The sequence below is a fragment of the Austrofundulus limnaeus genome, unplaced genomic scaffold (assembly GCF_001266775.1).
Source record: "Austrofundulus limnaeus strain Quisiro unplaced genomic scaffold, Austrofundulus_limnaeus-1.0 Scaffold201, whole genome shotgun sequence".
In the NCBI taxonomy this organism is placed as follows: Eukaryota; Metazoa; Chordata; class Actinopteri; order Cyprinodontiformes; family Rivulidae; genus Austrofundulus; species Austrofundulus limnaeus.
Genome location: NW_013952603.1, coordinates 154,947 through 166,117, shown reverse-complemented (window position 1 = coordinate 166,117; position 11,171 = coordinate 154,947). Strand labels below are relative to the sequence as shown.

Here is an 11,171-nt window from a genome sequence, read left to right as displayed (position 1 = left end):
ATTAGAGAAGAACCCGTCCAGAAGACCTATACAATTTTTTTCTCTTTAATAATTTAATTTGTGTTAAATCAGAACCACTCATCTGCACCTCCTCACGTTTGTTTTTGCACAAATATATCAGTATGTCAACAAATAACAATAAGAAAGAAACATTTTTGATTATCTCCAATTGACGAGTTTAATTCTTGATCTATTTAAAAAATAAAATATAAATATAAAAATATAACTGAGTTTAACTGCATTTACATTACAATACTTAAATTATAGGACCTTATGATGTTCATTTTTCACTTCTAAATTACTTTTTTCTGCTTTTAACATTCATTAATCATGATTAAAATATAAAAATCTAAAATAAACCAAAGACAAATTAAACTGGGATGGACTATAAATTACCTGATAAARTTAATAAAACCGACGGTGCGCTCCGGCGCCCTCTAGCGGACGCCGCGCAGCGGGAGGAGAGGGAGGCGGAGGTCCGGTTGTTATGGTGAGGCATTTCCCCCGGAGGGCTGGCAGGAGCTGGAGCGGCGGACCGCAGCCGCTCAGAGCCRCCATTCACGGGTGATTCAACAGGTAAGACGTCGCCACCGGTATTTCCTTTCAGTTCGTGTCGAATGAGTGCGTCCWGCTCGGTTTCATCCGCCTCATTTCGAATAAATGAAGTTTGGAGGATAATTCGCGAACTTCCCTCTGGCCTGACTTGTTCGTATTCGTCGTTACCGTTCAGCCAGCTAAGGTAACGTTAGCATCACGTGACTGCTCCGCTCAACAGGTGCTCGTAACCTTTATTAATACCTGAGAGCTGGAAATAAAATACTCACACAAAAGCATATTAAACGAGTTGCTCACCTTTACCTGTCGCGCTAACTTGTTTGAGCTTAAGAGTTAGCTAATCTGCTGCTCTGTGTGGTTCAGGACGATGTTAAGCCTCTTTTAGACCTTTTTTAATCATGGTTACAATTTCAGAATAACTTTAAGAGGTAAATGGTATTTTAATCACGCAAATACCCCCACAATAACCATTTAACTGTACGAACACATCACGAGCGTCGTAATATTTGCGGTACGTGAACCTGTTGACTTCCTGCAGGTCAGAGTTCAGGGCGAAGAATGCCCAYATGAGAAGGTCCCAAAAGTTGGCATCGTGTCCCCATTGTGGGTCACAAACTGATAAGTTGGGGGTCCTAATTTGGTATTTGTATTCAAATAAACTTTTAAAACAGTTCTTTTTACTACAATCAAAATATAAGAAAATAAATAGTCACAAATTTAATATATTAAGTTTGTCAAAAAGAAAAAAATTGTATATCCAAGAGACTTCTTCAGTCTGAGAGTTCCAGGCAAAATTCAGGCTTTTAAGCCCTGCCTCCATGTGACTGATACTCACATCACATGGCTATCGTTGACACCTAATTAACACCTATTGTTAACAGGGGGTGGAGTGATACTGGCAATAGCAGCGCTGTAGGAGGGGGACAACTGAAAACGGAGGCCTCCACCTCTGTTTAATGATGGACGGTCTTTCTTCACAAAAATGGCTTCTTTTACTCCTCTCTCAAACCAACGTTCCTCTCTATCAAGAATGAGAACATCCTCATCTCTGAAAGAGTGACCGCTGGCCTGTAAATGAGTGAAAACTGCAGAGTTCTGGCCATTAGATGTAGCTCGTCTGTGTTGGGACATTCTTTTGAACAGTGGCTGCTCTGTTGCCCCGATGTATAACTGGTCGCAGTCCTCCTGGCACTTAACAGCATATACAACATTGCTCTGTTTGTGCCGGGGCACCGGATCTTTGGGGTGAACCAGCCTTTGCCGTAATGTGTTTTGGGGTTTGAAAGCCACTGGGACATCATGTTTAGAAAATTGAGTTTGTGTTGACATTATATCCCTATTTATTTACCGACTGACCTAACTTTAACCCCTTAGAAGTTGGCCCTAAAATTCCTTTAAGGCCTTTTGACGTTTTTTGAAGTCGTTTGTAAGAGTATCAAGCTCTGGTTAAAAAAAAAAAACAGAGGAAGTCATCTAAAAAAATAAAAAAAACTATATTTGTGACAGGGCATTTATGATGTTAAATACAATAGTGTAATTTAAATGGGTGTGGCCTTCTTATCATAGATAAAATCCCTGTAACAAAGCAGGACATGATTAGGAAAACACTGATTAATTGACCTTTGTGGTAGATTGTTGATAATATATTCCTCTTTAATATTACTGATTAATAACTTAATAGCTGTTGGGGTTTTGAAAGCCCTTATTCGTGGTCAAAGTTCTTTTTAAGCATTTCCTTTATACTTAGTCAAATATTTCCAGGTTTTACAGCACAGTTTATTGATATGCAGCGTGATATACAGATAGAACTCATGGAAATGTTTTATTACAATATATCCACTTTCACTTTTTTCCTCCTCCATCATATTGACCTCTTGGCAGATTTACTGAGATTTCAGAGCGATTAAATGGAGCAAATCTTTACACATGACGGGGCTTACTGTAGGTCCCTCTCTTCTAGTTTTTCTCATTATGTCCTTCCTGCAAGGCCAGCAGCTGTCATCTCATTATCCTYGAGAAATATAAATAAGAAATCTAAAAACATTAATCAGATGTTTTGTCTTGACTGTTTCAGACATGAGTTTTTATTTAATTCAGCTGTGATTCTTCTGTACGTGTTCAAAAAGCTGTCTGTTTGTGTGCGTTTGGCTAGCGGCTCGGGTCACCTGGCCCGGTTTCAAATTGGACGCAGAAACGTTCCCGAMCCGTCAAGCCACGTCGACTCAGCCGTGTTCGTTCCAGCGAACGGGTCGGGAGGGTCCAAACCGGTTGTTCAGCGGTGAACGACAGTGGGCGCGACACGTGGGTGGGTTCGTGTGGCCAGATTTGAGGCTGAGCGGGGAGGGGTCCCGCCCACCTGATGAGTGTGTGTGAGTTCATAGAGCTTCATTCATTACTGAGAAAGTTGGTTCCTCAGCTGCCCTTCCTGTTGGGTCGTTAAACTGGATAAAAAAATAACAAAAAAAAATCAGAAATGCTGCAGATGTCGGATTGATGTTGGTGTTTTTTTTTTCCTTCAATGTGCTTTCTGTGTCACTGTTTTCCTCCTGTCTKGTCTGAACCAAGAAATCCCATTTCCTACATTTTTGCGGGGACTCAAATAGAAAGCATAAGAACCAGTAGATCCTTCAAATTATTCTTAAATGCCTTAAAATCATGGCTCCTGGATAATCAGCTGTGTAGACACTGACTATAGGATTATTTTATCCATTTAGTATTTTTAATGTATTGCCTTGAATTATTATTGTTGTGCTAAATGGCTTTTTATTATTTTTAAACATGCTTTTTGCCATATTTTTAGAGTTTTTTTAATGAAAGTAACTTGTTGATTTGAATGTATTGTATTTATATCTATAGGACCTTGAGGGATTACAGATCAAAACTAGCCTCCATGACTAATTCTGGCATGTTCTGTAATATGCACTGTCCATTCTTAAATAAATAAACAACAAACACTTGCATTTTTAAATAATTCACCATTAAATTGATTTAATGACTTTTTAATTTTTATTATTATATATATGGGTTTATTGATAATATACAGTATGTCCATCCATCCATTTTCTTCCGCCTATCCGGGGTCGGGTCGCGGGGGCAGCAGCTTCAGAAGGGAGGCCCAGACCTCCCTCTCCCCAGCCACTTCTTCCAGCTCCTCCGGGGGAACYCCAAGGCGTTCCCAGGCCAGCCGAGAGACATAGTCCCTCCAGCGTGTCCTGGGTCTTCCTCGGGGCCTCCTCCCGGTGGGACGTGCCCGGAATACCTCACCAGGGAGGCGTCCAGAAGGCATCCTTACCAGATGCCCGAGCCACCTCAACTGGCTCCTCTCGACGTGGAGGAGCAGCGGCTCTACTCTGAGTCGCTCCTGGATGACCGAGCTTCTCACCCTATCTCTAAGGGAGAGTCCAGCCACCCTGCGGAGGAAACTCATTTCGGCCGCTTGTATCCGGGACCTCGTTCTTTCGGTCATGACCCAAAGCTCATGACCATAGATGAGGGTAGGAACGTAGATCGACCGGTAAATCAAGAGCTTCGCTTTCTGACTCAGCTCTTTCTTCACCACGACGGACCGGTACAGCGCCCGCTTTACAGCAGACGCTGCGCCAATCCGCCTGTCGATCTCCCGCTCCGTTCTTCCCCCATTCGTGAACAAGATCCCCCAGATACTTAAACTCCTCCACTTGAGACAGGGCAACCCCCCTGACCCGGAGAAGGCACTCTGCCCTTTTCCGGCTCAAGACCATGGCCTCGGATTTGGAGGCACTGAGCCTCATCCCGGCCGCTTCGCACTCGGCCGCGAACCGCTCCAGCGAGAACTGCAGATCTCGTTCCGATGAAGCCAACAGGACCACATCATCCGCAAAAAGCAGAGATGCGATCCTAAGGCCACCAAAACGGATCCCCTCAACACCTCATACACAGTATGTGATGAGACCAAATATCCATACTCTCTAAACCAGTGTTTCCCAAAGTTGGGGTCGGGACCCAAAGTAGGGTCCCGAAACATCAAGGTGGGGTCCTGAAAAGATTTTCTGAATTAGTTACATTTTTGCCTTAGTTGTTACAAAGGAGTGAGGTTAGTGTATTTAAAATGGATAAATGTAGAATAATAAATATTGTTTCTATGCCCATGATTGGTTGACCTGATACAAATGTTTATCATACAAAAATAGTTGGGGGCACAGGTCTCTGCTACTGTTATTTTGTGGGTCAAAAGCTGAAAAGTTTGGGAACCACTGCACTTTGGTTCCMAAAGTTGGGCTTGGGACCCAATTATGGGTCATGAAGCACCTTGAATAATCTCCAGAAATCAATTTAAAAGGTAATAAAATAATTGCTGATGTAAAATTTTCCCTATAATTATTACAGAAACACAAAAACGTATAAATAAGTATTTATATTTGTGTACACGCTGTTTAGATTGTCAAAAAGCCTGTGTTTTTAGGGTTATTAACAAAGTTTATGTACTCAGACCAGTAATATTTGGGGTCACAAGTTTTTGCCGTGGATATTTTGTGGGTCAGAAGATATAAAAAGTTTGGGAACCATTGCTCTAAACTACTTTCCAGGTATTTTTGAATTTCTCTTAAACTTGTCGAAGCTTTGGATTTCTCAAATAATTATCATCAGCAAAGTATAGCACAAAGAATTAAGTAGTTTGTGTTTGGTCAGCTGTTTTTTTTGTTGATATTTATTTCTCTTTGAGTGGTTCAACATTTGTGTGTTAAAAAGCARAGATGAGTGGATTGTCCATTTCAAAAAAAGTTGTTTTGGAACAGCTCATTTGACCCAGCTCTAAAAGGAGTTGTGTAGGACTGCTGAAGAGTTGTCTCTGAAGAGCTTTTTAATGAATCAGTTCACAAAGAGTCGACCTTAGAGACTCTATTACTATATCACAACCACACTGGCTGACTTGTGACACATGCAGGTTGAAGAATGGAATAATCAGGCTGTTGTGGCTGGGTATGGTTCTTCCACATGCTACCGAGGCTGCCGTTTGTTAAACAAATACGTTGGAAAGTTAATAATAGCTCTTTTTTTTTTTTTTTCAAAAATATCAAAAGCATAATCAGTGAGCTTAGAAGTAAAGCAGATTATTTCAAACTGTGTTGTAACATTTATCTATAAACAATATACTTCCTGTTTGACAACTTCTGGTGACATTTTTGATGTTCTTAGTGTCACATATTTACCCCGGAAAGTTGTGTGGGATCGATGCATTGTGTGKTTTTTTTTTTAAGTTTTGTGTATACAGTTTTAGCCTGGTTTAAACCAGACCCTGTCCTTCACTTTGCTTCGTACAAGGGTCTGGACTGAATCGATTTCTTGCAGGAGGCGTGGCCTYTGCTGAAGCWTGTRTGTGTTGTCGGTGTGAAGGAGGCTAAGCTAAGAAGCTAACCGGAAATCGCGTGTGCTGTAAACAACCCTACTGAGAGGAGAAATATACCGAGCCGAACGAGACGACTGTAAATGAGAGCTGCTGCTTTGTGACAAATTTATTTTAATTTGGAAGCCTTATCAATACGGACTGGCTTCATTCACTTCCTCCACTGCCGTGTGCTAAACTAACTAGCAGACACTGCGCAGAACATCGAGGTCATTCAAAACTCCACCTTCTGTTCTCTGATTGGCCCAGGTAAAATAAACTACAAGCAGACACTGCACAGAAAATTGACGTTCTGTTCTCTGATTGGCCCGGCTAATAATCTGCCAGCGAAATCCATCTCAATAGGAGAAATGACAGACGGAGCAGTGAAGGGAAACTAGAATTGAGCGGAGCTGCGTAGGAAGGCGAGGGCCAGGCTAATCCAGTTTCAGTCTTTAAGGGAAAACTTACATTTTTGTGTGTCTGGAAGTCAAGGTGAAGTAAAGCAATCAATATATTATGGTTACAAACGATTCTCATAGCAACATTTTTTTTATTGTTGGACTGTTAGTGAGCTGTTTGTTTTCACAACACAACAGTAAACATCATAGTGTCCGTGGCTTTCCTCTGACAGTCTGCTCTGATCAGCTTTGGCAAACGYTTGTGTCGTCTGGCTCACTTTATAAAGACGGCTAATCTGTAAACAGACTTTTGTGGCCTCGGTGTATGTTTGTGTTTATAATTGTATTAGAGGCAGATATAGATATTTAATGTGCCAAAGTTGACAGATTCACTAATGTACTTTTTGTTTACTAGTTATTTTCTAATATTACAGGATATAAATTCAACCTTTGATGTAGCATGGTACTAATAACCAGTTCTTAAATAAAACAGTTGATGAGTTTACAAACAGTAAGAAGTAATGCGTTTCCAGGAATAAGTTTAAGTTGTTAATGAGATTGTTTTTTTTTTCCTTCAGGCAGCAGACTCCGTCCTGTTAAAGCTGTGTTGGAGATCATTTGTTTGTCAAAGGAAGAGACAAGTGCTGCTTTCCCCAGAGGGATTTTTAGGAGTTTTTCTTCACCAAACGTCCTTCAGTCTGTGTCAAACAAAGTAATATGAAGTTTCAGTCTTGCGTAATGTCCAAATGTACTTTTTTTAGGAGTGCGTTTAAAGCCTATTATTAGACTGTTTAATGATGGTGTGTTCATTTCTCCCACTTTCCCAATTCCTAAACCATCAAACTGCTTATCTGTGTATGAAATGTATTCTGACCTCAGTAAAGAGCTAACAAGAGCTTTTTTTTCTTTTGAGCTACCAGCAAAGACCTAAAGTGAATATTAGTAGTTTAAAACAAACAGCACTCTGCTATCCACCACTATTACTGTTGTTCATCTACTTGTGCAAGCGCAGCAAAACTATTGACTGCAGCCGTCTGTACTGCGCGTGCATGATTTCACGCCTCTGCTGGGGTTTTTCTGAAAAACCCCACCCTGAGACCTGGACAGCAGTTCACTCAGCTTTCATTTTGTTTCTATATCGAGATAATATTTAAGTAATTTTGGCAAGGATCTGAGGACGGTTATTGCAAAAAAAAAAATCAGGCTATGAGTTAGGGTTTGGCCAAATTGTATGGTGTAATTACTATCAGAAAAACAGAAAAACATTAATCGGACTGGAGATTTTTGATCAGTCCGCTCGATGCTCCTCTCCACTTCAAATATGAAGAATATTTTTAAAAAAGTTCTGTAATTTATTTATAATATCTCTGGGTTTACTTRGTCTATCAACACAATTTAAAATTCCATATAATGCCTGAAGTCTGAACTTTGGACACAATTTGAAACAGATTTTTATGGAGCGCAAATCTTTCCGTTGAAATTAGTCACGTGACTAGGAAATAAATGTATTCAGGGACTCCAGGGGATTAATCGTCATATTAATCGGCTAAATACCACAATTAATCCTGATTAATTTTTTTGCCAATATCGCCCAACCATATGAATGTTATGTTCCTTAAGAGTTTGTCAAAAATAAAAAAAATTGTTGACCAGGCGTAGCTTTGACCTTACTCACCTGTAACTCACTTCTTTATAGGTAAACAAATTAGCTTCCTGTTGACATTTTAAAGCCCTCTTTATGGAGTGGATGAGTTAAAATAGCCTCACAATCTTGAGTGTTTTAAATATACGTAATGTTTCAGCCGTGTACTGTCCAGCATGCATTGTTTTAGTGACTGATGCATACAGTGACCTTACCAACCTTTTAAGGGAAGGCTTGGTTTTCCATCAATCTAAGGAAATCCTTGCATAACTTCTGACAATGGGTACGAGGTCAACTATCTCAAAATAGTTCATTCACTTTGGCAGTTTTAAGCCTGACAAACCTTAAAGGGAGCTGCAAAGACAGCTTAAAGCACGTAGGGGTTTTGAATTTTAATTTTGCYGTTTCGTTTATACCACGTAACAAACTCTAGTGGGTTACATTAAAAAAAATCAGAAATTATAAACATCAATAAGATGATCTGTCCTGGAGGAACTCTCTAACTGGTTGTTGTTGACCTGATTTCTAAACYACCAGGGTGGAAACATCACCCACCTGTACAGGTGCTGGCTGTTTGCTGCAGTAGCTCTGCTGTCTTATCAGTCACTCTCTCTATCTTAGCGAGTGCCTCTGGTTGACCTTCCTCTCAGCACACACAGGCCAAGGCCTGAATAATATATGACCAGCCTGGAAAGAGGTGTGTGTGTGTGTGTGTGAGTCATGTAACTGTACTGGAAGGWAATGAGAGCCATCTTGATGAGTTTGCAGGTGTTTGCACAAACACTGACGGTTACTTATTTGCGATGATTTGACCTTTTTTTTTAACCTCCGTCGTATGCTGTGGGTATCCCCAACCCATTGAAGTGTGTTGGACTGCAGCGTCAATCATTAATGAAAAGCGTCCCACTGTCTCAGGTTTCCTTCGGGAGAGAAGTTGGGAGAGGAGCGAGCGAGGAGAAGGAGCTCAGGGGTTAAAGATACCAGGAATGGGAGTGCAGTATGCATTGTACTGTAACGTAGCGCTCACATTTTCTCTCTCTTTGCCCACAGAATGTGTCACCAAAGAACAAGTCTCTCTTCCTCTGAAGACCCCTGAGAGTACATCTGCATCAACAAGTTCTGGAGTATTCTCAGTTTATAACCCTTTAGAGCTGGAGGTCTGGTCCAAGTCCTGCACATTTCTCCTGTTACTGGATTTATTGTTCACCGCATGGATTCTCAAWTCCYGTCCCWCTTTTGGGTCTAGGTCTTGGACACRATCAGCACAAATRTGAATTTAATGTGAGAGGAGAGTCCGACCAGGAGAGAAGTTTGACTTTGCTTTTCAAGTCGCTGTTTTCTCTCATCCCCAAGTGTTTTTAATGCAAGTTTACCTACAGCTGAAATGGATGGAAGGACTGAAAAGTGGCTGAAATCTGCAGCTTGGATTAAGTTCTGGACATCGTTCCACCACCAGTTCATTTTTGCACATTAAGAGCTRTAATTAAAAGAAAACATTAACTTTTCTCTGGAATTATGAAGAGACTCACAGCAAAAATGACAATTTGTTAAACCCAGTTTAAATATATTCCCCTCTTCACTGGATTTAGTGAGTTTTATTGTGTTGTTCAGGCTGTGATGTAGGCCTGTTTGGCCTGACAGAAGGCTGAACAGGCTTACATGAAGTTTTGACCTCCGAAAAAGGATTTATTTCCCCCAGAGGCTGAGCGAAACAAACTGCAATAAAAACAATACTTCCAGCAAAGCAGCTCACAATGGCAACGGATCACGGCGAGCTGCTGGCYGAGATGGCGACCGTGGGGCGTCTGAGCGCCACGGAGCGCCTAAAGCACGCCCAGAAGCGCCGGGCTCAGCAGCTGAAAGCTTGGGCTCAGATGGAGAAGGACGCAACGCGTGGGTCCAGGGCCAAAGCGGACAAGAGGAAGACGCGCACGAACAGAGTGACTTTTCCCGACTCCGTCACCCTGCTGGACGCAGCTGCACGCAATGATGTGGAGGAGGGTAGGTTAAAAATACAGAAAACATGAGAATATTTACATAAAGGTATTATCACACACTGCCTGAGGCGAGAGGGCGTGTCTCTCCTGGGTTTTGTTACATTTGAGGAACTTTACTTCCATGTTTAGTCCTTATTAGAACCAAAGCCTGGTTTTAATACAGTGGAACATCATTTTTAGATTACAGGTTAGCTTTGGTGTGATGATGTGAATTCAGCTTTAAGTTTGAATTAAGCAGGTACTACACGTGTTTACATTTAGGCTAAAGAGTGCCTGTGACATCAAATTTTTGCTATAAATACTAATGCATTTTTGGAAGGATAACTATGACGACATATTGCAAAAAAAATTCGTGCTGCTGAGATGAACAATGGATGAATTATTAGCATGTGAAGTGACAGGAAGTGATGTCATGAGAGTAATGTCCTCGTGTGAACAGAGCAGTGCTAGAGAAGAATCTGATATTCTTTAGACCATTTTGAGTCACTTTCAATGAGAGATGAAGAAGAGTCAGAGTTCAAATAATATTCTTTCAGTAAATTAAAACCATGGAGTTCCTTTTTCCTAAATAAAACTCATGATGTCACTTCCTGTTGCATTTCATCTTGGTCAAATTAAAAAGAAAATATGCCAGTTATGTACACAAAGTGTAAAATCGTGTATATTATACCAATTTTCTTAATTATAAATGTGTTTTCTTTGACTTTTTGTTTTGAAGGATATTCACATCACAGGCACTGGCTTTAAAGGGATCCACGATTAGTTGTAACATTAGACTATTTGATAAACATTTATTATAACTGTAAAATAAAGACTGAAAATACTGTAGTCTGTTCAGTTTATATAGTTTTTAAACTAAATTTTTAAAAATATATTACATGGACTGAGCCATTTTATTTACACGCAAAGCATTCTGGGTAGATGATGACGTTGATGGGTCCTCGGTGCGAGCGAGATATATCCACCCTGAAGGTTAATCTTGCACATTATCTGAAAATATAGATGGAGGACAACAGAGCTGCTCCATGGAAGAAGAACCTCAGCTTAGCCTGTTAGCTTTAGCGTTAGCCACAATGCTATCACCATATATATGTATTAGCTCAGCGCTACACATTCTCCTCTTGTCACTGAGGTCCTCCATCCACATGACAGAGAGGGGAAAGCAAAAATGACTCAGCTGCAACTGAAAATATGGATGGAGGACCTCAGTGACA

General features: G+C 40.7%; 2 protein-coding genes across 2 annotated transcripts in view; one reads left to right on the top strand and one right to left on the bottom strand.

Moving 5' to 3' along the window:
• foxh1 (forkhead box H1) overlaps positions 1-485 on the bottom strand; it is a 12,630-nt gene extending 12,145 nt beyond the window's left edge. The window contains exon 1 of the mRNA XM_014018757.1: positions 397-485. The gene's annotated coding sequence lies outside the window, so the exon portion shown is untranslated. The remainder of the gene's footprint in view (positions 1-396) is intronic.
• Positions 486-504: 19 nt separating this feature from the next.
• The window catches only part of ppp1r16a (protein phosphatase 1, regulatory subunit 16A), a 21,562-nt gene continuing 10,895 nt past the window's right edge, over positions 505-11,171 (top strand). Inside the window, exons 1-2 of the mRNA XM_014018756.1 lie at positions 505-576; positions 9,011-9,961. Coding sequence (XP_013874210.1) covers positions 9,715-9,961 — 247 coding nt within the window. The 5' untranslated portion in view covers positions 505-576; positions 9,011-9,714. The remainder of the gene's footprint in view (positions 577-9,010; positions 9,962-11,171) is intronic.